This window comes from Nycticebus coucang, chromosome 10 (genome assembly GCF_027406575.1).
Source record: "Nycticebus coucang isolate mNycCou1 chromosome 10, mNycCou1.pri, whole genome shotgun sequence".
NCBI lineage: Eukaryota > Metazoa > Chordata > Mammalia > Primates > Lorisidae > Nycticebus > Nycticebus coucang.
In genome coordinates, this window is record NC_069789.1 from 115,428,900 (window position 1) to 115,454,853 (window position 25,954).

The window sequence follows — 25,954 nt, forward strand, 5'->3', positions numbered from 1 at the left end:
GGGTGTAGGGCGCAGCGTTTGCACAGAAAAAAAGCTCTGATGCGCCGGGCAATGTGGTTCATTTAATTCGATTTTTATTTGTTTGCATTGTTTCAGCTTCTTTTTTGGTCTCCTTTCCAAAGAGCGTTTATTTAGGGGAACAGGTCAACTCCAGCTCCCCGGCATTAGAGCCTGTCCCCACTGAGCACGGTTGCAAATACGCCCCCCCACTCTTCCCTGGGTTACGAAGCACTCTTCCCTGTGTGCGCACCGAGAGTGCATGAAGACCCACGTAAGCACAGGAGGAGGTCATTGCGTCCGTAACCCATGGTACTGGAATTGATGATCGGGTCACATTTGCCCACATACGAAAGACCACACAAGCGGCCTAAGATAAATAGGTCCGAGTTTCCACGCTCTCATGCGTGAGACTGGCGTAGATGAGACTGGGTGAGACTCAGAGTCAGGAGAGCGTGGGGACGCTCGAGAGGCCGGGACGCGGGAACGTACTAGCCGGGGACAAATGTATCCGTAAGTGGCGGAAACACGTGTGGCAGAGTAGGCCATGGGGGGGAAACGACCCCTACTCCCACCACCACCCCAAGTTCAGCTTCAGAGTCTAAAAGGCCTGGGGGCTTCCGGAATCCGGTGTGAATCGGGCACGGTTCGGAGAGTCGGAGCTCGGAGACAGCCCTTCAGTGAGGCCTCCTGAGGCTGGAAGCAGAGTGGCACAGTAGGGAGTCAGAAATCCGGCTGTATTTCCCACCCACCCCCAACCAAGAACACAACGACCGCCCTTGGCGTCTGAGCCAATCCTAGACCCTCTGGGCACAGGCCCCACCCTCCTATAAATGCTCCACACGGAGACCGCTGGGCCACGCCCCTAGACAATTGCATAGGGCCCCGCCTCCGCACTCCAAGCTCCGCCCCAGAAAAGAAGTCCCAAATTCCAGGGCTTGGCCTGGAACCCACGCCCCGCCTCCAACAGTCCCCTCCCCTCTTCGCCCCGCCCCATACCTGGTGTAGGGAGGCGGAGGTGCGTCGTGCACCCCAGAAGCTGCCAGCGCCTGCTCATAGGTTGGGAGGCCTGGGGGTGAAAGTGGGGGTGGAGGCAGGGGCGTCGGTGGGCCCAAAGGGCTTAGAGGAGTCATAGGGCTGATGAGCTCGGCCCTGGGGACAGAAAACGGTGCAGTTAGTAGTTAAACCTACAGGATAGAGAGACATGGGAGAAAGAGTATCTAGGAGACAGATTCTGAAGGTGGCACAGGAACAGATGTGGAAGGGAGACAGACCAGAAGAAAGGAGAGTCACCTTCAGCCTAGTCCTTCACACAGAAAAGTGCCAAAAATGACAGGCACATGCACATGGACAAGCAGACTCTCATTCACAGACATACAACTGCACCAGACACAGGCAGAGTAATGGAGAAAAAGATAGCCCTGAAGAGAGGCAAGCTGACACACATGGAAACAGAAGTCAGCCAATCCATACAGATGGGAGCACAACACAATCAGTCCCAAACTTTCCAGATCCACTCCTAGGATTAAACTCATCCTAAACCCTCTGCACTTCTGACCCACTATACTTCCAAAATGGACACCTGTACACCCTCTCAGACCCTACCAGTGAGAAAGACACCCCTAAACAACTCCTGCACACACAAACACATACACAATGCTGTACCCTGTCACTGCAGAAGCTGACATACCACAGACACCCATAGACCACAGGCTGCACAGTTACATTTTGTATTTTCCTACTTTGTGCCAGATACTGAGGATTTAGATAGACAGACAGACACCACGACCAGACACAAGTAATATCACACTCACTCTCCACATGTCTATGTCCTCAGATCTTTCATCAGTTCCAACCTGTCCCCAATCCTTAGCCCATTCCTTCCTTCCCCTTCTCTCCACCCCTTCAGTCTCCTCCCAGAAGCCCCCTTACTCTTGGGGACAGGGCTGTTGACTTCTGCACCGTCGCCAATTCAGATACCAAAAGGCTCCCAGACCAGCCAGGACAATGAGCAGGATGCCAGATGTCAACCCCACTGCCAGGCCTGCTATGTCCACTCGTCCACGCCCTGCAGGGAGGTGAGGGGAGCCACTGGCTCAGGGGATGGAGCCACCCACTCCAACATCAAAATTCCTTCCCCTGACCGAGGAGTACAGACTTTGGGGCAAGGCAGGGCTGGGGCCACTTGCTAGCCCTGTGACCTCAGGCAGTTCACCTCACTTCTCTATCTGAGCCTCCATGTTCTGCTCTGTAGAACAGGAAACATAACCCCTACACCACTGGCTGACAGAACTCAATGAGATCAAATGTATAAGTGGCCTGTGATAACTTCATATGGGACTACAAAATATGGCAGGTAGCTGTATCCACACAAGAAAGGCCCTCCCTGGACACAGGCTAGTTCACATCTCCATGAATCAGGGGGCACAGTCTCCTACAGGATCCACCCACTGAGCCAGAAGTTGATTTCACACATTGTATGTAGGTGGGGAACCCTGGTACCTGGAGGCTACTGGGCACTGCCAGATACAGCAAACAATAACATAGGTCCACCCAGTTAAATGTGAAGTTCAAATACACAACAAATAATTTTTTAGTGTATGTCCCATGCACTATTTGGAATATACCTATGCTTTAAAATTTTTTCATTGCATACCCAAAATTCAAATTTAGGCCAGGCATGATGGCTCATACCTGTAACCCTAGCACTCTGGAAGGCCAACGTGGGTGGATCACCTGAGCTCAGGAGTATAAGACCAGCCTGAGCAAAATTGAGACCCTATCTCCATGAAAAATAGAAAAACTAACCAGGCATTGCCGTGTGTGCCTGTAGTCCCAGGTACTTGGGAGGTTGAGGCAAGAGGATTGCTTGAGCCCAAGAGTTTGAGGGTGCTGTGACCTAGGATGCCATAGCACTCTACCCACAGTACAGAGTGAGAAAAGAAGAAAAAAACAAAATCAGGCCAGGCTCTGTGGCTCACGTCTGTAATCTCAGCAGTCTGGGATGCCAAGGCAGCCAGATCACCTAAGCTCACAAGTTCAAGACCAGCCTGAGCTACAGCGAGACCTCTGTCTTTAAAAATAGCCAGATGTTGTGGCAGTCACCTGTAGTCCCAGATACTTGGGAGGCTGAGGCAAGAGTCTGAGGTTGCTGTGAGCTATGATGCCACAGCTCTCTATCAGGGGTGACAAAGTGAGACTCTGTCTCAAAAAAAAAAAAAAAAATTAACGGATGGTGGAGGTAGAGAGGGATGTTCTGTATTTTCTCTGGCAATGCTGCTTGCTCCCATTGCAGCCCCTCTTACCAAACAGGCTACTGAGAGGCAAGGCCTCAAGTCTGAAGGAAGAGAAGAATCTACGGGATGGCTTTTGAATTTACCAGAGGCTAGGAAAAATTCATCCAACAATAGGAGGATTAAGGAAACCTCCCCCAAGTAACTAGGAGTCTAGAACTCATGTGGACCTGTTGTGAGACGCAGTGCCCATCAGCAATCCAAGGGCCAGGGGACACAGGGCAACCTTAGGCTTTGGGAGGCCTTACTAGCTATTGCTTCTGGGGAAATTTCCTTTGATACTGGTTAGGGGGGCTTTCTTCAAACAGTAAACCCCTGGCTTTTTAGCCCTCGTTAGCAAAAAGCTGCACTGATTTAGGCTTGTTTCAGGTTGATTCAAGGAGTCACTAGCCTGGCATGGCCTGTAGGGAGGGAGTCACCTCCCCTAGCAACCAGGCTCCAATGTAAGGACTTCGGCCCAGATCTAGGGCCTGTTGCTAAGGGGCATCTACCCATAGCAACCAGGCCACAAGGAGGGGTAGGGTATCTGGTGCCCAGAGGGTGATCCTCCAGTGGGCAGAGGCCTTGGGTCCTGGAGCCTGGCTAGATGCAGTTGCTAGGGAGAAGGCCTTCTTAGCAACCAGGCAGTGGCTGGGCTGGGATGGGGCTATGGGGGAGGGGAAGCCAGCCAGGTACTGCTTCAGGCTTCCTTGATCTGGCCTGGCCAGCCCCGTTGCTAAGGTGCAGCCCCCCTTAGCAACGAGGCTGCTGCCAAGATGGGGCCTCAGAACCCAGGAGAGGGGTTGGTGTGGGCAAGTTGGGCAGGTAAGGATGACCAGGCTCCCTGGCCCCGTTGCTTGGGAGCAGCCCCCCAGCAACCAAGCTGCTGAAAGAGCTGGGGCTCTAGACCCCAGAAAAGGGCTCAAGTAGGTCCACGCATTTGGATCTAAAATATGACAGTCCCCGTGGCTAGAACCCTTTTCTCACCAGCATTTCCCCCTTCCTGGGGACATGGGACCTCCACCCAATAACCAGTAGATACAGTGGGTTCCTCAGGCAGGGGCTGTGGTCTCAAGGGAGGGGAATCTTTTTAACAACCATCTTCAAAGAGCACAGGATTGGGAAGACAGATGTTTCTTTTTTGAGACAGAGTCTTACTCTGTCACTGTCAGTAGAGTGCCTTGGCCTCATAGCTCACAGCACCCTCAAACGCTTGGGTTCAAGTGATCCTCTTGCCTCAGCTTCCCAAGTAGCTGGAACTACAGGTGCCTGCCAAAATGCCTGACTAGTTTTCCCTATTTTTAGTAGAGATGGGGTCTCACACCTGCTTGCTTTTGAACTCCTGAGCTCAAGTGATCCAGATGCCTCAACCTCCCAGAGTGCTAGGATTATAGGCATGAGCCATCATATCTAGCCAGGACAGAAGATTCTTTTTTTTTCTTTCAGTTTTTGGCCAGAGCTGGGTTTGAACCCACCACCTTCGGCACATGGGGCCAGCGCCCTACCCCTTTGAGCCACAGGCACCACCCAGGACAGATGATTCTTGTGCCTAACTTGGGGTGAGGAGTGTTGGTTTGGTCATGGGAAGGCTTCAGCTCCCACTTACCTCCTTTGCCATTGTAGATGTAGTTCTCCCAAAAGCGCTCCTTGAAGGGGCCAGGGTGGAAGAGAAGGGAGAAGGCAGCAATTCAGCTAGAAGACTCATCCCCCAAGTTACCCCCATCTCTGAAATGCTAAGGAGGAGGAAGTTGAGGGCCAGGACCCCCCTCCCCCAGGGCCTAGAGAAGTCACGGGGCCCCAAATCCAGGGTCCCAAGTCCCTCACTGTCAGAGTGTTGTCCTCAAAGTACTCCCTTGCTTCTTCCCAAGAACACCTCTCCTCATGACACTCCCGTTCCAGGTTCCCAGGTGTGAACAGTTCCAGGTCCCAGTGATTGGCTCTTGGAATTCGTCTACGGCTACCCAGGAAGCTCTGGGCCTCTGGGGAACCCAGGAAGACTTCTGGACCCAAAGACATGAGGAATAGAAAAATGGAAGGTTCCTAAGGCTGGGGATACAAGGGGGTGGAGAAATATGGGATCCTGGGGAGATGGGGGCTGGTCCTTGGACTCCTGGGTGAGAAGGGGACTAGAGGCAAGAGTTCCTGAGTCAGAGGAAGGCAGAAGTCAAGCATCAGGACACTGGTGCTTCCTCCAAACACTCACCTTGGTCTTGCTCCCCACTGGCTGAACTGTCCAGAGAGGTGGTCAATCCCATGTACAGCAGCAGCAGAGAGGAGTGGCCTCTCATATTTTGTTGACACCTGGAACCAGGTGTGGTATAGAAGACAGGTGCCTCAGGCCCTGGGAAATGAAGCAAGGTCTCCCTGCCTGAACTCTCTGGTCCATGAATGATAATAGCAGGTACTATTCCTGTATTCTGCCTAGACACTGTCTATCTATCTTTACCTGTATCAACTCATTTTAATTTTCACAGTAGTCCTATTTTCATCCCCATTATTTGTTTTTAACTTTGGATCATTTACACCAAATTATTACCCCCATTTTATAGATGAGGAAGCTGAGGCACAGAGAGGTAAAATAAGTTGCCCAAGATCACACAGTTTGCAGTGTCAGGACCAGGATTTGAGTGAAAGCAGTACACCTACAGACACAAAGCCAGAGCAGGAAGCTTATCTTTTTCTCCACTGTGCCTGCAGCACCCACAACAATTTTTGGCACATAGTAGGTGCTTATAAACATGCCCATTGGTGATTTGGATTCCTTCCTTCTTGGCGATTTCCACTTATACCTCCCTCTATGCTCACTGCTGCATCCACCCATGGACAACAAAGATTGCAGGACAGTCAGGGCCAGGCACTTGTGTATATTCTTGGGTCGAGGGGCATAAGGGAGAAGGGGCCTGGACTCCTGGGCCTAGGGGACCCCAACTTCTGGGTCTCTGAGAGGTGGGAAGCTAGGACACCGGGCAATTCACCTCACTCTTCACTTACCTGCCCAGACCTATGAGCACTGCTCCCTCCTCCTGGATCAGGGCCTCGGGGCCAGCTGCAGCCAGCTGTGAATAGGGGGACAGGGAAGCGGGGAGGGGAAGAGTGGTGTCCCACTCCCGGTAGCCAGGCGGATCCCGGTTTCTGGTGGAGGGGCGGGGCTTGTTATTACCTACTCTGGGCGGGACTCAGGTAAGGGACAAAGTATTTAAAGGGACCTTAGGATGAAAGGCCAGAGCGCCATAAGGACGCTTTAGTCTCCAACACGGGAAGGGAGGGGCGGCGGGGGACTCAGGAAATTGAATTTGAGTCGCCTCGTTCGCCCGCCTATCTGTTCTCTCTCTCCTGGGAGCTCGCCTTGTCAAGTTAGGGAAATAAATATCTGGGTCCCTAGATATCTAGAAACTGGAGGGAACAGTATGCATTGGTCACTAGAATAGCTGTGAAGTGCCATAGTAGTAAATCCCTGTTTCCTGAAGGTGACTTGAACGGCTTTAACTTTTTTTGGGGGGGGGGGTGGGTTGCAGTTTTTGGCCAGGGCTGGGTTTGAACCCGCCACCTCTGGCATATGGGGTCAGCGCCCTACCCCTTTGAGCCACAGGTGCTTCCCGGCTTTGACTTCTGATTTCTCAATCGCTCTGTATATAAAACAGGAGCAGAGTTATCCCCTCTCAATTCTCTCTTAAGATGCATCAAGAAAAGTGGATGGTATAGTTGGGGAAGTGGGTTTCCCAATCTCTTGGACAAGTAGTTAGTCCTTAAACTTGTGCTTGGAGAGACTCAAAGGCTGGGAATCAAGCAGGAAATCGAATGCCTAAGAAAATGCCCAATACATACTGAGCGTTCCTCACCTTCACACCAGTTTCAAGAACCGGAACCTTCAAGTTGTCACTGACATTTCCGGAGGGAGAAAAAGAGAGGACTCACCAAGCCGGGCGACGTACCTCCGCACTAGGGGCAGCTCTACTTCCTGTTTCTTCTGCCTGGCGGAAATGAGTGGAGCGGAAGGGAAGAGGAAAATAGTGCTCCTTTCCGGTATGGGGTACAGTTGAAGTAGCTACTAAGGAACGAGGAGTCGTTTGTGAGGTGAGTTCCAGGTAGTGGAGGAATGGTGTTGTTGGAATCGCTTTCCCGCGGGCTAGAGGCCTGGGGTGTTGAGGAAGACAAGGATAAGATGTCGGATTTCTGACTCCCTGTCAATCATTAACAGAGCTCTGTAGGCGTCCAAAGTTTGAAGTTGAACTACATCTCCCAGCATCCCCGGGAGATATCCTCCGTCCTTCGAGCAGCTCTCTTGAAAGAGTTGTAGTTCCGCTGTAGATGGTAAAGGGCTGGTGGTCCCAGGGCAGGGAGGGGACTGAGACTTGGAGGTTTACAGAGTGGGTGTTGAGGAAAGATAACTTCTTTTCTGGCCCCAGATTCCCAGACTGTGAAGGGACGGAGAGCTGTGCAGTGGCCCGCCGCCGCCCTCTCTTCACGGTTTTTGATAGCCCCTTCTCTCTTGGATTGATGTAGGGCTTAACGTTTTCCTTTGTGGAGCTTTGGAGCCAGGCAGTACTGGGTTCACATCCTGATTGTGCTTCCGATTCTATGTAAACTTGAGCCTCGAAGGGTCCTTGAAGCAGTTTTATGTTAATTTTTGTTTTGTTTTGTTTTGAGACAGCCTCAAGCTGTCGCCCTGGGTAGAGTGCCGTGGCAACTCACAGCAACCACCCACTCCTGGGCTTAAGCTATTCTCTTACCTCAGCCTCCCAAGTAGCTGGGACTACAGGTGCTCGCCACAACCCCCGGCTATTTTTTTTGGTCGTAGTTGTCATTGTTGTTTGGCAGGCCCGGGCTGGATTCAAACGCACCGGCTCTGGTGTATGTGGCTGACGCCTTAGCCGCTTGAGCTACAGGCGCCGAGCCTATGTTAATGTTTTGCCATGAGGATGTTCAAATATGTAAAAGTGAAAAGAATGTAAGAATCCCTGCCACCCAATTTACTAATTATTATTTTTACTGTACTTGCTGTATATTTTTTAAGTTTAAGGATATTATAATAAAACAAATCCTAATCATTATGACATTTTGCCCCAATCACTTCAAGACTGCCAAAAGATAAAATTCTAAAAATGTATAGTTTAAATGTATAGTTTAAAATGTGTTTCATGCCTGTAATCCTAGCACTCTGGGAGGCCGAGCCTGGTGGATTGCCTAAGCTCACTGGTTCAAGATCAGAAAGACTCCGTTTCTAAAAATGGTGGGGTGTTGTGGCAGGCGCTGTAGTCCCAGTTACATGGGACGCTGAGGCAAGAGAATCGCTTAAGCCCAAGAGTTTGAGCTTAAGTCACATGCTGTGAGATGTGACTCCAAGGTACTCTATGGGGGGGACAAAGTGAGACTTTGTCTCCTAAATAAATAAATATATTAAAAATATATATATATTTATATTTATTTATTTATAGAGTACCATGGAGTCACAGCTCATAGTAACCTCAAACTCTTGGGCTTAAGTGATTCTCAGCCTCCCCAGTACCTGGGACTACAGGTACCCACCACAACGCCTGGCTATTTTTTTAGAGACAAGGTCTTGCTCTTGCACAGGCTGGTCTCCAACCTGTGAGCTCAAGCAATCCACTCACCTCAGCTTCCCAAGTGCTGGGATTACAGACGTGAGCCACCACACCCGGCCTAAAATACATAGTTAATTTTAATTTTTTTTTTTTTTTGAGACAGAGTCTCACTATGTCTCCCTCAGTAGAGTGCAGTGGCATCACAGCTCACAGCAACATCAAACTCTTGGGCTCAAGTGATTCTTTTGTCTCAGCTTCCCAAGTAGCTGGAACTACAGGCGCCCGTCACAACACCCAGCTATTTTTTGTTGTCATTATTGGTTAGCTGGCCTGGGCTGGATTTGAACCTGCCAACTTTGGTGTATGTGGCTGGCGCTGTAAGCACTGTGCTACGGGCGCTGAACCTAAAGTTTAAAGTTCTTTACTTTTTTTATTTTTTTTTGAGGCAGAGTCGCACTGTGTCACACTTGGTAAAGTGCTGTGATGTCACAGCTTACAGCAACCTCAAACTCTTGGGCTTAAGCTGTTCTCTTGCCTCAACCTCCCAAGTAGCTGTGACTACAGGCGCCTGCCACAGTGCCTAGCTATTTTCTTGTTGTAGTTGTCATTGTTTGGCACGTCTGGGCCCGTTGGAACCCGCCAGCCCAGTGTATGTGGCCAGCTCCCTAGCTGCTAAGCTACAGGTGCTGAGCCTAGTTTAAAGATCTTAATTGGGCGGCACCTGTGGCTCAGTGGGCAAGGCGCCAGCCACATATACTGAGGGTGGTGTGTTCAAACATGGCCCCGGCTAAACTGCAACCAAAAAATAGCCAGGCGTTGTGGTGGATGCCTCTAGTTCCAGCTACTTTGTAGGCTGAGGCAACGGAATCGCATAAGCCCAGGAGTTGGAGGTGGCTGTGAGCTATGTGATGCCATGGCATTCTACCATGGGTGATAAAGTGAAACTCTGTCTCTACAAAGAAAAAAAAAATCTTAATTGGTTTTTATTTGCAATTCTATATACAGGGTGTCCATAAAGTTCGTGTGCAATTTAAAAAGTTGTCTTTTTTTTTTGCAGTTTTTGGCTGGGGCTGGGTTTGAACCCGCCACCTCTGGCATATGGGGCCGGTGCCCTACTCCTTTGAGCCACAGGCACCACCCATCTTTTTTTTTTTTTTTTTTTTTGAGACGGATTCTCACTCTTGTCATCTTGAGTATAGTGCCGGGGCATCATAGCTCACAGTAACCTTAAACTCTTGAACTCAAGCAGTCCTCCTGCCTGAGCCTCTTAAATAGCTGGGATTATAGGAAACCCAACAATGCTTGACTAATCTTTCTATTTTTTGTAGAGACAGGGTCTCACTCTTGCTCAGGCTGGTCTTGAAGTGAGCTCAGGCAATCTACCTGCCTCAGTCTCCCAGAGTGCTAGGATTATAGGCGTGAGTCACCGCACTGTGCTCTATTTTGCAATTCTAGAATCAAGCAGCACCTAATTCTAAAATGAAAGTATTCTGATGAGTCAAACAGAGGAAGTTGTTCTTATAGACAGAAAAGGACTGAGGAAAGCAGAAACAGAAAACAAAAAGCAGCTTAGTTGTTTCCAGGTAAAGGTTAAAGTAGAGGATACTTCTTTATCATGTGGGCTAAAACTTGACTGTTTGGGGATTTGGCTATTACTTCTCTCTCTCCTGATTTCTCAGCAACTCAGATAAACAGCTTAGTTTGGGCTTAGAAGTGTGGAACTTTATCATGAGTGACTCCACTTTGGTTTGTTCTGTTGGGCCTAGTGCATGAGCTCAGTCCAAACCAATGGCCTCCTGTAAATTTTATTTAACAGGATACATGCATAAAAACCAGGAACATTTTATTTTTTTATTTTTTCAAAAAATAATTTTTTTTTGAGACAGAGTCTCACTTTGTCACCCTTGGTAGAGTACCATGGCTTCATAATTCACAACAACCTCAAACTCTTGGGCTCTAGAAATTCTCTTGCCTCAGCCTCCCAAATAGCTGGGACTACAGGTGCCCGCCACAACGCCCGGCTCTTTTTAGAAACAGAGTCTCACTCTGGGTCAGGTTGGTCTCGAACCTGTGTGCTCAAGCAGTCCACCTGCCTTGGCCTCCCATAGTGCGAGGATTACAGGTGTGAGCCACCGCACTCAGCCAAGGAACATTTTTTTATATGACCACAATACCATTATCATACTTTATAAAAATAACTGTTATCCTAGACTATGATACATTACTTGGTCCATATTCAAATCCACTGTCTCAAAAATGCTTTTATTTTTAACTGTTTGAATCAGGATCTAGTTAAGTGATTGATGTGTCTTTTTTTCTTTTTTTTGCTGTTTTTTGGCCAGGGCTGGGTTTGAACCCGCCACCTCCTGCGTATGGGGCCGGCACCCTACTCCTTTGAGCCACAGGCACCGCCCAATGTTGTGTCTATTAAATCTCTCAATTTATAACTGTTACAGGCGTGAACCACCACGCCCAGCCTAAAATACATAGTTTAAAGTTCTTTTTTTTTGTAGAGACAGAGTCTCACTATACTGCCCTTGGGTAGAGTGCCATGGCGTCACACGGCTCACAGCAACCTCTAACTCTTGGGCTTACGCGATTCTCTTGCCTCAGCCTCCCAAGCAGCTGGGACTACAGGCGCCCGCCACAGCGCCTGGCTATTTTTTGTTGCAGTTTGGCCGGGGCTGGGTTTGAACCCGCCACCCTCAGCATATAGGGCCGGCGCCCTACTCACTGAGCCAAAGTTCTTATTTATTCATTTATTTATTTTGAGACAGAGTCTCAAGCTGTCACCTGGGGTAGAGTGCCATAGTGTCACAGCTCACAGCAACCTCAGACTCTTGGGGTTAAGTGATTCTCTTGCCTCAGCCTCCCAAGTGGCTGAGACTACAGGTGCCCGCCACAACACCTGGCTATTTTTTTCATTGCAGTTGTCATTGTTTTAGCTGACCTGGACGAGGTTTGAACCTGCCAGCCTTGGTGTATGTGGCTGGAAACCTATCCACTGAGCTATGGGCACTGCCTTTTTTCTTTTATGTTTTTTTGAGATAGAGTCTCACTGTGTCACCCTCAGTAAAGTTCTGTGGCCCTCTCCCACTCCTCGTTTTCTCTTGTTGTAATTGATTCATTGAAGAAACTAGGTCAGTTATTCTGTAGAACATCTTACCATCTGAATTTATCTTTTTTTTTTTTTTTTTTTTTGTAGAGACAGAGTTTCACTTTATCGCCCTGGGTAGAGTGCCGTGGCGTCATACAGCTCACAGCAACCTCCAACTCCTGGGCCTAGGCGATTCTCCTGCCTCAGCCTCCCGAGTAGCTGGGTGAATTTATCTTTTTGCTTCTTTGTGGGCTCATTTCATTTGTTCTTCCATGCCAGGGAGCAAGTAACTACATTCTGCAGTCCAAACCCATATCCTGCTGGCCATCCTTTTTGTCTTTTAATCAGCTTTAGTGGGATATAATTCACATAAAATATAGTTCACTCATTAAAGTGTACAATGGAGCCTGGCACAGTGTCACCCCAGGACTTTGGGAGGCTGAGGTAGGAGGATTGCTTGAGGCCGGGAGTTCAAGATAACCCTGGACAAAATAGTGAGACTCTACCATTCTAAAACAACAAAGTATACAATTTATTGCTTTATAGTATATTCAGAGAATTATGCAACTATCACCACTATCAATTTTATTTTATTTTACTTTATTTTATTTTTTGAGCCTGGGTCTGGCTCTGTCACCTAAGCTGTAATGCTGTGGTACTATCATAGCTCACTGCAGCCTGCAACTCCTGGCCTCAAGTGATCCCTCTTTCTCAGTCTCCCAAGGTGCTGGGACTACAGGTATGTGCCACCATGGGAGGCTAATTTTTAAAATTTTGTTAGAGGTGCATATGTTGCCTAGGGGCTGGTCTAAAACTCCTGACCTTAAGTGATCCTCTCTCGCCTCAGCCTCTTGAGTCACTAGGATTATAGGCATGAGCCATCACACTGAGTAACATGGCAGTTTTCTTGTTCTCATTCTTCCTACACTTATTTTCTGAGCAGTTTTTTTTTTTTTTTTTAATCTTGAGCCATGTCCAAGAATCAATTAAAGAGAGTATCCTTTTTTTTTTTTTTTTGCAGTTTATAGTCAGGGCTAGGTTTGAACCCGCCACCTCCGCCATATGAGGCCGGCGCCCTGCTCCTTTGAGCCACAGGCACCACCCTAAAGAGCGTAGCTTAATCAAAGTTCCATTTGGAGACAAGGGATGGTAGCTCACACCTGGAATCCTAGCATTCTGGGAGGCTGAGGCAGGTGAATTACTTGAGCTCAGGGGTTCAAGACCAGCCTGAGCAAGAGTAAGACCCCACCTTTACTAAAAATAGAAAAATTGAGACAAGAACATCTCTTGAGCCCAAGAGTTTGTGTTGCTGTGAGCTAGATGCCTCCAACTCCTGGGCTCAAGTGATTCTGCTGCCTCCACCTCCCAGGTAGCTGGGACTACAGGTGCCTGCCACAATGCCCCACCTATTTTTTGGTTGCAGCCGTCATTGTTGTTTGGTGGACCCTGGCTGGATTTGAACCCGCCAGCTCAGGTGTATGTGGCTGGCACCTTAGCTGCTTCAGCCACAGGTGGCGAGCCTTTTTTTTTTGGAGACAGAGCCTCAAGCTATCACCCTGGGTAGAGTGCCCGTGGCGCCACAACTCACAGCAACCTCCAACTCCTGGGTTTATTCAATTCTCTTGGCTCAGCTTCCCGAGTAGCTGGGACTACAGGTGCCCACCACAACTCCCGGCTATTTTTTGGTTGTAGTTGTCATTGTTGTTTGGGAGGCCCGGGCTGGATTCGAACCTGCCAGCTCTGATGTATGAGGCTGGCGCCTTAGCGCTTGAGCTACAGGTGCCACCAGGAGGGATGGGGCTATAGTGGAGGTAATTCAGGGCATTGTCAAGTACAAAGAGAACCTAACTTATCCTGGAGAATCAGGCTTCTCAACAGAGGCAGTCTTGATGGAGCTTGGGAGGAGGAAGAGGACAGGATTTCCACAGGAGGGCTGACAGTTGTCACCTGGTTAAAAGACAGGCTCTCTAGCCTGGCTGCTTGAGTTCAAATTTTGGCTCTGCTCCTTCCCAGCTAGGGGATCTGTGATCCTGTTCCTTCCCCTGTGAAGTGGAGATGGTGATAAACAGTAGCGATGTTGGTTGCTTCTGCTCTTTGGCTGTTTCCTCTTGAAATGCTTGTGACAGCAGATGGCAGTAGTTCTGTTTTCTATTTTGAAATTGGCCTTACTGAGAAGATAGTATAGTGTCGTGAGTGAAGCTTGGCTTCCTGAGTTTCGAAATCCTGGCCCTGCCACCTGGTAGCTCTTGGCCAGAGGTTCTCACGCTTTTGGTCTCAGACCTTAAAAATTATTGAGGACTCCAAAAGCTTTAGTTTATGTAAATTACAGAGATTAATACTTGCCATATCAGAAATTAAAGTGGAGATATTAAAAATATCACTGGTGCCAGAATGCATATGCCGTAAAATTTGCCTATTTAGTGTTGTGGTGGGCCCCTGTAGTCCCAGCTATTCAGGAGGCTAAGCAAGAGAATCTCCTAAGCCCAAGAGCAGGAGGTTGCTGTGAGCTGTGACACCACGGCTCTCTACCGAGGGCAACAAAGTGAGACTCTGTCTCTAAAAAAAAAAATTTACCCATTCAAAGCATAAAAATGGCCAGGTGTGGTGACTCAGGCCTGTAATCCTAGGACTCTGGGAGGCTGAGGTGAGTGGATTGCTTGATCTCAAGAGTTCAAGACCAGCCCAAGCAAGAGAGTGAGACCCTGGTCTCTACTAGAAATACAAAAACTAGCTGGGCATCATGGTAGGTGCCTGTAGTCCCAGCTACTCAGGAGGCTGAGGCAAGTGGACTGCTTGAGCCCAAGAGTTTGAGGTTGGGGTGAACTTTGATGAGGCCATGGCACTCTACCCAGGTGACAAAGACTGTGTCTCAAAAATAAAATAAATAAATAAAGCATACAAGTCAGTTTTTTTTTTTTTTTTTTTTTTTTTGAGACAGAGTCTCAAGCTGTCTGTCATCCTAGGTAGAGTGCTATGACATCATAGTTCATGGCAACCTCCACCTTGGGGTCAAACAATCCTTTGGCCTCAGTTTTCTATTTTTAGTAGAGACGGGGGTCTTGCTTTTTGTTCAGGCTGGTCTCAAACCCGTGAGCTCAAGCTGTCCACCCACCTCGGCCTCCCAGAGTGCTAGGATTATAGGCGTGAGCCACCTTGCCTGCCCCAAAGTCAGTTTTAGTATATTTAGTATGTTTTATCTATTACCACCTCCAGATTCCAAGATACTTTCATCACCCCAAAAATATAACCTTTATGCCCATTAACAATCACCACCCCCACCCCCTGGGGCAGCGCCTTTTGCTCAGTGGATAGGGCGCTGGCCCCATATACCAAGGGTGGCGGGTTCAAACCTGGCCCCAGCCAAATTGCGACAAAAAAATAGCTGGGCATTGTGGCGGGCACCTGTAGTCCCAACTACTCGGGAGGCTGAGGCAAGAGAATCGCCTAAGCCCAGGAGTTGGAGGTTGCTGTGAGCTGTGTGACGCCATGGCACGCTACTGAGGGCGATAAAGTGAGACTGTCTCTACAAATAAACAAACAATCACTCCCCCACCTCCCAGCCTGTGGCAACCACTAATCTACTTTTTGCCTCTATGGGTTTGCCCATTCTGGACGTTTCATATCAATAGGGTCATACAATATATGGCCTTTTGTGCCTGGTTTCTTTCACTTAGTGTAATAGATACCTTTTTAAAACTTAAGAAAGAGTCTTGGTGCCCATAGCTCAGTGGTTAAGGCGCCGGCCACATACACCAGGGCTGGTGGGTTTGAACCCAGCCAGGGCCTGCTAAACAATGACAACTATAACAAAAAAATAGCCGGGCATTGTGGCAGGCACCTGTAGTCCCAGCTACTTGGGAGGCTGAGGCAAGAGAACCACTTAAGCCCAAGAGTTGGAGGTTGCTGTGAGTTGTGATGCTGTGGCACTCTACGGAGGGCGACATAGTGAGACTCTGTTTCAAAAAATAAAAAAAGGCAAATGTTTCAATATTTTTATGGAAATCATTGTGTAGACTCCCTGGAAATCTCCTAGGGACTTCAGGGGTACCTGGACCCCACTTTGAGAACCACTGCCCTAGGCAAATGGCTTCATCTCTAAGCCTCTGGTTGCCTATCTGAAGGATGGAGATGATGATGGCGTGGACTTCAGAGGGTGGTTAGCTTGGAGGATTGATGAGTTTGGGGACTTGAAGAGCTGACCCACGGTCAGGGATGATGCCAGGTGCCTTGTGACTATTTGCATTATCTTCCCTCAAAGAGAAAAAGTGCTCCCTCTCTAGCTGTTCTCACTCTTAGAACGAAGACTCCCTAACCACATAGAAACCTCTGTTCTTGGCCACAAACACCCAGCCAGCTCATCTCTGGGAAGCAGAGATGTCCAGTGCCAAATACCACAGAGGGTCAAAGCAGTTGACAACTAAGAATAGAGTGGGGAATGTGTCCATGAGGAGGACAACGTGACCTTCATGAGTGGCGGTGGGGGGAGGGGGCCTGGGGAAGGATGGCAGGTGAGCCAGGCAGGCAGTCAGTGCTGGACGCTACTCAGAAGCGGGGGTGGGGTGGGGGCGGAGGGGGTTGTCTGGCAGGACATGGGTTGAGTTGGGGCATTTCATCAAGGTCAGCTTCTACAAGTAACACCATGGCCACCTCCGGGGCAAATTTGCCAGGAAGGGGCACGAGGGGACTTTCTAGGGTAGTAGAAACATTCTGTAGCTCATTTGGGCTTTGTGTTTCCAGGGTGTAAACATTTGTCAAAGCTCATCAAATTCTTAAGGGTCTGGTTTTATTCTGTGTAAATATACCTAAAAGCAAAATTGATTTTAGAGAAGACGCCAGTAGGGGGAGAGAGAGTTCTGTAGTTCCCAGAGGTTTGTGCGGCAAGTTTTGAATGTGAAAAGCAAGCTTTTTAAAGTAACCAGAAGGGGGCAATAAAGAGGCACTTGCTTTCTATATTTGTGGAGCCCAGGTTTGTGCCCCCTACCCCAACTTCTGGATCATCCGCACAGCCTTCTTTTTCTTTTTTTTTGAGACAGAGTCTCAAGCTGTGGCCCTGGGTAGAGTGCTGTGGCATCACAACTCACAGCAGCCTCCAACTCCTGGGCTCAAGCAATTCTCCTGCCTCCACCGCCCAAGTAGCTGGGACTACCTACAGGCACCTGCCACAAAGCCTGGCTATTTTTTTGGTTGCAGCCGTCATTGTTATTTGGCGGGCCCAGGCTGGATTCGAACCCTCCAGCTCAGGTGTATGTGGCTGGCGCCTTAGCCGCTTGATACTTGAGCCACAGGCGACGAGCCCTGCACAGCCTTCCTTAGATCCGTAGCACCAGCTTGTATTCCTTGAGCCTGTCCGCACTCCCACCAGCATTACCTAAAGGTTCCTATGACCCCCACAACTTCACCAAGCCTTGGTCTTATCCAGCTTTCAAAGTTTTGCCCGACGGCCTGATAATAGGTATCAACTAACACATCCCTGGAATCAGTGTTTGAGTATCTCTTCCCATGCATGTTAGGCTTTTAAATTTCTTCTGCCTCTCATATCTTTTGCTCATTTTTCTCTTGGGGTAGCTGCGTTTTTTGTTGATTTGCTGGAATTCTGGCTACTGTCTATTTGCTATAACACTTGTTTTGAAAAGGCAGATTTGGCTGGGCACAGTGGCTCACGCCTATAATCCTAGCACTCTGGAGGCCGAGGCAGATGGCTTGCCTGAGCTCATAGGTTAGAGACCAGCCTGAGCAAGAGAGAGACCCCTGTCTCTAAAAATAGCTGGGTGTTGTAGCAGGCACCTGTAGTCCCAGCTAATTGGGAGGCTGAGGCAAGAGAATAGCTTAAGCCCAGGAATTTGAGGTTGCTGTGAGCTATGACGCCATGGCACTCTACCAAGGGTGACAAAGTGAAACTCTGTCTCAAAAAAAAAAAAGGGCTGCTTTATTCTCATGCAATTGATATGTTAGGGAACAATTTGAGCATCATGTAACTTTCACATTTGCTCACACACATCCATAAGAAAGCCTGGGGGAGTCTAGGAAACTGCACTGAGCTGAAATGAGCATCTATCAATACACAAACCACATACACATACACACATCTCCTACCACCTCAGTTCCCCCATGTGTGTTAGGAACCACATCTGGTTGAGAACTTTCTATCAGATTTCAGCTAACCCTCCTTCTGCCTCCTAACAGTGACACAAAAGATATCCACCCTTTCCAGTGCCTGTCTCCACAGCAAACTTAAAATTTGATTTGTCGGGGCGGCACCTGTGGCTCAGTGAGTAGGGCGCCGGCCGCATATGCCGAGGGTGGCGGGTTCGGACCCAGCCCCGGCCAAACTGCAACCAAAAAATAGCCAGGCGTTGTGGCGGGCGCCTGTAATCCCAGCTACTTGGGAGACTGAGGTAAGAGAATCGCTTAAGCCCAGGAGTTGGAGGTTGCTGTGAGCTGTGTGATGCCATGGCACTCTACCGAGGGCCATAAAGTGAGACTCTGTCTCTACAAAAAAAAAAAAAATTTGATTTGTCAAGATCAGATGCCATATCTTTTGGAGTGTAGAAGTCATTTTTTAACCATTTAATATGTGCAAAACCACCCTCCTCTTTTGTATTAAGTTCCAATATTTTTCTTATTTTTTATTTTATTTGTATTATTTATTAATTTTTGATACAGAGTCTTACTATGTCACCCTTGGAAGAGTGCCATGGCCTCACCGCTCGCAGCAAGCTCCAATTCTTGGGCTTAAGTGATTCTCTTGCCTCAGCCTCCCAAGTAGCTTGGTTGTAGTTGTCATTGTGGTTTGGGAGGCCCGGGCTAGATTTGACACCAGCTCCGGTTTATGTAGCTAGCACCCTAGATGCTGAGCTCCAGGCACTGAGCCTTTATTGATTTATTTTATTTATTTTTTTAGACATAGAGTCTCAGTCTGTTCTCCAGGCTAGAGTACAGTGGTGAGATCTTAGCTTACTGCAGCCTCAAGCTTCTGGGCTCAAGCCATCCTCCTGCCTCAGCCTCTTAAGTAGCTGGGACTACAGGCAAGTACCACCACACCCTACTAATTTTTTTTTTCTGGCCTCAACCAATCCTTGTGCACCTCCCAAAGTGCTGGGATTACGGGCTTTTTTCCTGGCCCCTGTCTTTTTCTCTGAGCATCACTGACAGAGGTTTTGAATGTTGTACTGAGATGCTATTTTCTCCATAAGCCCTGTGGTTTTGACTGAGAGATTGTACATATTTCTTTTTTTAGCCGGAGTTGGGTTTGAACCCAACACCTCTGGCATATAGGGCCAGCGCCCTACTCTTTTGAGCCATAGGTGCTGCCCAAGATTGTACATGTTTCTGTGATTTCTAGGAACGCATGCATTCCTGACTGTTCTAGATGTTAATCCCTTGTTGATTGTAGACTTTACAAATACCTTCTCCCATTCTGCCACCAGCACCATATTTTCTGTAGTATGGTGCTAAAGGTGCTTCCTGACCTGGGCACAGCTGGGTGTCAGTCACAGGAAACTCTGGTGAAGGTGTGAGGAATGGCTTTCCCATGATGTTGCAGGCATATCGACTGGTACAGTTTGGGAGGAAACTGCAAATTCTAGCCAGATTTTAAATGCAAATGTCCTTCAAGCCAGTGATTCCACTTTTAAGGATTTATCCCCCAAATACCCTCACACATGTGCTAAATGACATGGGTCATAGAGCTATTTCTTGCATATGGATATCTGTCCACAGGTGTTAAATAGGGTACATCGTGCAGGGACAACTCTGCAGTCACATACAGACAGCATGGGTGCAAAGGGGTTTCCTCCAGCATTCCTGGTACATGTTCAGGGAAGCTCAGAAAGCATAACTGTCCATCCTGGTGACTTTTCATAGTGAACACTCTTGTGACTAACACTCACATCAGGACACAGAGCATTCTCACCCCTCCAGAGGCCACCTTGTGCCCACTGCCAGTCACTTCATCCTCATAAGGAAACCAGCTTGTAATGCTATAATTACTCTTTGAGTTTTTGAATTTCATGTAAATGGAATCACATGGTAAGTTTTCTTTGGTGTCTGTCATCTCTCATACAACATGGTGTTTGTGAGATTCAGCCATGCTACTGGTACGACAATAAGCTTGTTCTTTTTTTTTTTTTTTTTGAGGCAGAGTCTCACTTTGTAGCCCATGGTAGAGTACCATGGCATCACATCTCACAGCAACCTCAAACTCTTGTGCTCAAGCAATCCCTGTGCCTCAGCCTCCCAAGTAGCTGGGACTACAGTTGCTCATCATAATGCCTTGCTATTTTTTTTTTTTTTGAGACAGAGCCTCAAGCTGTCACCCTGAGTAGAGTGCCGTGACATCACAGCTCACAGTAACTTCCAACTCCTGGGCTCAAGCGATTCTCCTGCCTCTGCCTCCCAAGTAGCTGGGACGACAGGTACCCGCCACAATGCCCTGCTATTTTTTGGTTGCAGCTGTCATTGTTATTTGGTGGGCCTGGGCAGGATTCGAACCTGCCAGCTCAGGTGTATGTGGCTGGCGCCTTAGCCACTTGAGCCACAGGCACCGAGCCTGCCTTGCTATTTTTAAAGACAAGGTCTCGCTCTGGCTCAGGCTGGTCTCGAACCTGTGAGCTCAGGCAATCCACCCACCTCGGCCTCCCAGAGTGCTAGGATTACAGGTGTGAGCCACCTGGCCCGGCCTTCTAAATAAACTTTTTTTTTTTTTTTTGTAGAAACAGAGTCTCACTTTACCGCCTTTGGTGGAGTGCCATAATGTCACAGGACTCACAGCAACCTCTAGCTCTTGGGCTTCTACGATTCTCCTGCCTCAGCCTCCTGAGCAGTTGGGACTACAGGCGCCTGCCACAACGCCTGGCTATTTTTTTGTTGCAGTTCGGCCAGGGCTGGGTTTGAACCCGCCACCCTCAGTATGTGGGGCCGGCGCCCTTCTCACTGAGCCACAGGTGCCACCCCTAAGTAAACTTCTTAAGAATTCTTGGGCAGTGCTTGTAACTCAGTGGGTAGGGCGCTGGCCACATAAACCAAGGCTGGTGGGTTCAAGCCCAACCCGGACCAGCTAAGAAAAAAACAACAACAATGACAACTGCAACAACAACAACAAAAAAAAATAGCTGGGTGTTGTAGCGGGCTCCTGTAGTTCCAGCTACTTGGGAGGCTGAGGCAAGAGAATTGCCTAAGGGCGGCGCCTGTGGCTCAGTCGGTAGGGCGCCGGCCCCATATACCGAGGGTTGCGGGTTCAAACCCGGCCCCGGCTGAACTGCAACCAAAAAAAAAAAAAAATAGCCGGGCGTTGTGGCGGGCACCTGTGGTCCCAGCTACTCGGGAGGCTGAGGCAAAAGAATCGCTTGAGCCTGGGAGTTGGAGGTTGCTGTAAGCTGTGTGATGCCACGGCACTCTACCGAGGGCCATAAAGTGAGACTCTGTCTCTACAAAAAAAAAAAAAAAAAGAATTGCCTAAGCCCAAGAGTTGGAGGTTGCTGTGAGCTAAGATGCCATGGCACTCTACCAAGGGTGACCAAATGAGACTCAGTCTCCAAAAAACCAAAAAAAAAAACACAACAACAAAAAAGAGAATTCTGTACACATCTCCTAGGTGCCCCATAGTGTCCTCTAATTTGGCCTTGTCAGCCTATTTTACAGATGATGAAACCAAGGCCTAGACAGGTGAGGCAATGGCTATTCATTCAGCAAGTCTTTACCAAGGATTTAGGCCACAGGATGGGCATGACCTTCTCCATGCCCAGGGGTCTACAGTCTAGTGGGCACGTGTCAGACACTCACATGTGCTGGGATTACTGGTGTAAGCCACCAAACCCAGCAGTTCTTTCTTTTTTTTTTTTTTGAGACAGTCTCAAGCTTCGCCCTAGGTAGAGTGCTGTGACGTCACAGCTCACAGCAACCTCCAACTCTTGGGCTTAAGCGATTCTCTTGCCTCAGCCTCCCAAGTAGCTGGGACTACAGGTGCCTGTCACAACACCCAGCTATTTTTTGGTTGCAGTTATCATTGTTGCTTAGCAGGCCCAGGCCAGTTTTGAACCCACCACCCTACGTGTATGTGGCTGTCACCCTGGGTAGAGTGCTGTGGCGTTGCATCTCACAGCATCCTCCAACTCCTGGGCTTAAGTTATTCTCTTGCCTCAGCCTCCCAAGTAGCTGGGACTACAGGCGCCCACCACAATGCCCGGCTATTTTTTGGTTGCAGTTGTCATTGTTCAGCAGGCCCAGGCCAGGTTTGAACCTACCAGTGGCTGGCGCCCTGCCAACTGAGCTATGGGTGCCTCCAGCTTGTTCTTTCTTATTGGTGGGTAGTTCCCAGTTAATGAGCTATTTTGAACAGGGCAGCTCTAAACACTCTTAATTTGTAGCCTGTGGTAAGCAGAGTTCACCTGCCCGTTAGGTATCTACACAGAAAAGGATTTACTGGTGCATAGGGTTGGCGTATGCCAGACTTTATTTATTTTTATTTTTTTGACAAAGTCTCAAGCTGTCGCCCTGGGTAGAGTGCTGTGGTGTCACAGCCTACGGCAACCTCCAACTCTTGGGCTTAAGCGATTCTCTTGCCTCCGCCTCCCAAGTAGCTGGGACTACAGACACTCGCCACAATGCCTGGCTATTTTTTGGTTGTAGTTGTTTGGCAGGCTGGGGCTGGATTTGAACCCACCAGCTCTAGTGTATGTGGCTGGCACCGTAGCTGCTTGAGCTACAGGGGGTGAGTCATATGCCAGATACTAGCAATTGGTTTGCAAAGTGGTTACACCAGCCTATACCCACCCCATCCCCCAGCAGTAGATGAGGGTCTCAGGAGGTCCACACACTCACCTGTACCCGCCTAATTGCAACCCTTCCAGTGGGTGTGTAGAAGTGTTTCGGTGAAGTTCTAATTTGCATTTCCCTGATAACTATATTATTTTACTATTGCTGCTGTAACAAATTGCCACAAACTTAGTATTATAGTATTATACCTCACAGGGCCTCTGGAAAAGTCCACTGAATACTTGTGAGAGAATGAGAGTGAAAAAGGCAAATGATATCTTAGTATTCTAAGAGTTTTGACCTTGAGGATTACCTAGAAATGTTTCGGGAGACCCCAGAAGTCCTAGGAACATACTCTTTGAGAATTGCCGATATTGGCGGCACTGTGGCTCAAAGGAGTAGGGCGCAGGCCCCATATACAGGAAGGTGGCGGGTTCAAACCCAGCCCTGGCAAAAACTGCAAAAAAAAAAAAAGAGAGAGAGAGAATTGCTGATCTTTTATTTTTTGACTCTTAGGGCCTAGGAATCATGGGAAGTTTAAAAAATAAGTTCCCTGTCTTATTTATTTATTTATTTATTTTGAGACAGTCTCTTACTTTGTCAACCTAGGTATGCATGTGTTGGCGTCGTAGCTCACAGCAACTTCAAACTCTTGGGCTCAAGTGGTTCTCTTGCCTTAGCCTCCCAAGGAGCTAGGACTACAGGCACCACAACGCCTGGCTATTTTTAGAGACTGATGCTCACTCTCGCTCACGCTGGCCTCAAATTCTTGAGCTCAAGCAATCCACCCATCTAGGCCTCCCAGAGTTCTAGGATTACAGGCGTGAGCCACAGCACCTGGCTGTTTTTTGTTTTTCATTTATTTATTTATTGTTTTTTTAAAGGAGCTCCATTCCAAGGGCTGGGGTCTTTCCTTCCGGGTTTACCTGAAGTGAGCATGGGCTTGGCAGTTCTTTAGGCCCAGAACCCAACTCTGACCGGCCCTCTGATTGGCCCCTCCAAGACCCAATCAGGGCAAATCACTCGATCCAATCACTGATTGAGTTCAGTTGAGCCAATCACTGATCTGGTTCACCCCTTGGCTTCAGTCTGGGTATGCAGAGATAGGAAGGGAAAAGAAGGAGTGGCTTCATCAACAGTGGTGGCCCCTACCCTACACTAGTACACCCAAAGTCAGATCTGCCATGACGTCCTTTTTCCCGGTTCATTAAATGGCAGTCGCTGTCCCAACTAATCAGAAGTAATAGTGGCATTCGAACCCTGGTCTCCTGCCCACTTAGCTGCAAACAAATTACTATTTTGTTCTTTAAGGTTGCATTTTGGTATGTAAGTGAGTTCAAGTAAATCTGGAAAGAGAACTTACAGGAGGAGATGTGATGGGTGCCCCTCCCACCCTTCCTATTGAGGGGGTGTAGATCACCTCTGGTCACTACAGCCTTGCAACTACCCCTTCTTCCTTCAGGATGACACGGCACGGCAAGAACTGCACTGCAGGAGCTGTCTACACCTATCACGAGAAGAAGAAGGACACAGGTACAGGGTTGGGGGTGAAGTGGGGTGGGCTCGAATGGGTCTTCAACTCACCATCTCAATTTGCAGGAGATTATAGTCTATGGTTATGACCCTAGGAGATCTAATAAATGAGTTCAGGAATTCATCCTAGAAAAAGTTCTACATACCTTATTGCTAAATAACACCATGGTCACCTTCAAGGTACTCCCCTTGGGAAGCTATACACTGAAACCAGCACCTTCACACTTCAAAGCAATTTTGGAACTCTTTTTCTGGAATGACCATCACCAGAGCTGTCATCATAGGACACACAAAAAAAACCAAGTGACAACAATAATGAATGCCATTCGGCAAAACACTGTCACATGTGACATGAAAATAACTGTGAAACACTCATATGCCAAGGTTCTGAAACCTCAATGACTTGTTTGTACAGTGCTGCCAATGTAAGCACACGATGTCAGGTTCTTGAACTTAATAGACCTACAATGACAGCTCTGATGGTTATTCCAGAAAAAAAGAGTCCCAAAATTGCTTTGAAGGGTGGACTAGGCTCTGGCATTGGTGCATAGCTTCCCAAAGGGAGTACTTCTAAGGTGACCATGGTGATATTCATCAGTGAATATGTAGCACTTTCTCTAGGATGAGTTTGCAAACTTAATTGTCTAACCTTATATAATTAACAGCCCATGTGCTCCAGTGCCCCCATGTACAGGGTGCTGCTATACTATGTCTTCTGCACATTAACTCATTTACTCCTCCCAACAATGCATTAGTGAGGGTTGGTATTGCCATATTCTAGAAGAAGAAATGGAGGTCCAAAGAGGTACAGGCCCTTGAAGGTAGGTCACAGCCAGAAGGGTTGAGGGGAGTCAGCCATTAGACCTTCCTCAGAGCTGCCACTCAATGACAGGGCCTATCTGTCTGTCACTTGCCCTCTGGGGATTAACACCCCCTGCAAGTTGTGATGCCCCTGTCTCCAACATACACACAGCTTTTTTTGTGTGTGTGTGTGTGTGTGTGTGTGTGTGTGTTTTTTTGGCCGGGGCTGGGTTTGAACCCGCCACCTCCGGCATATGGGACCAGCGCCCTACCCCTTTGAGCCACAGGTGCTGCCCTACACACAGCTTTTGACTGCCTGCTTCCCTCTGAGTCCTCCCTCCCACCCAGACCTCTGATTTCTCTCTGTGCCTCTCTCTTGGATTTTAGAGAGGGCTATATCTCCTGTTCCCTCACCTCTCCATCACTCTCCCCATCTCTGTCACCAGCGGCCTCAGGCTATGGGACCCAGAACATCCGACTGAGCAGAGATGCCGTGAAGGATTTTGACTGCTGCTGCCTGTCTCTGCAGCCTTGCCACGATCCTGTCGTCACGTGAGCTGAAAACAGGGATGGCAGGAGCAGGATGGGGTGGGCAAGGGCACTGCACAGAGAGGACTGCATATGTGGATCTGGCCACCTGCGCATCCAGGGTGCCCTGGGCAAGCCATTTAACCTCTCAGACCCTCCGTGTTCTCATCTGAGGTGTGGGCATGATCCCAGTGTATGTGGAAAAGAACCTATATATTATAGGGTGTAGGGCTCTTGCAACACTGCCTGGCCCTTAATAATAGCACTTGTTACAGATTAAAATCAGCAAAGGAGAAAGGTGCATGGGGCAGAGTCCAGTAGTGACCACATACGAGCCTTTGACTATTCTATCCCACATAGGCAGCACTTAATTCTCCTATAATCCTATCAGTCTCCTGTAATTCACCTGTAATCCTAGCACTCTGGGAGGC

At 48.5% G+C, this 25,954-nt stretch overlaps 2 protein-coding genes across 8 annotated transcripts in view; one reads left to right on the forward strand and one right to left on the reverse strand.

Moving 5' to 3' along the window:
* Window positions 1-28: 28 nt before the first annotated feature.
* PRRG2 (proline rich and Gla domain 2) lies at window positions 29-6,442 on the reverse strand. 2 transcript variants are annotated; one of them, XM_053606616.1, is made up of 7 exons: window positions 6,261-6,442; window positions 5,473-5,610; window positions 5,094-5,269; window positions 4,876-4,915; window positions 1,930-2,065; window positions 997-1,149; window positions 29-693 (listed from the first exon to the last, which is right to left on the reverse strand). In XM_053606616.1, exons 2-7 carry the CDS (start codon window positions 5,555-5,557, stop codon window positions 675-677), a joined length of 609 nt encoding a protein of 202 aa, XP_053462591.1. In that variant the 5' UTR covers window positions 5,558-5,610; window positions 6,261-6,442; the 3' UTR covers window positions 29-674. The 2 variants fall into 2 exon arrangements, with proteins under 2 accessions (XP_053462591.1, XP_053462590.1); XM_053606615.1 differs by having other exon boundaries at window positions 5,473-5,570; window positions 6,261-6,438.
* Window positions 6,443-7,155: 713 nt separating this feature from the next.
* Window positions 7,156-25,954, forward strand: part of NOSIP (nitric oxide synthase interacting protein) — a 28,902-nt gene continuing 10,103 nt past the window's right edge. The window contains exons 1-4 of one of the 6 annotated variants that reach the window (XM_053606600.1): window positions 7,156-7,343; window positions 12,018-12,132; window positions 24,124-24,194; window positions 25,442-25,547. In XM_053606600.1, coding sequence (XP_053462575.1) covers window positions 24,125-24,194; window positions 25,442-25,547 — 176 coding nt within the window. In that variant the 5' untranslated portion in view covers window positions 7,156-7,343; window positions 12,018-12,132; window position 24,124. Of the gene's footprint in view, window positions 7,344-12,017; window positions 12,133-18,826; window positions 18,935-20,204; window positions 20,324-24,123; window positions 24,195-25,441; window positions 25,548-25,954 lie in introns of those variants that run through there. The other 5 variants (XM_053606597.1, XM_053606599.1, XM_053606598.1 and 2 more) reach the window with 5 other exon arrangements.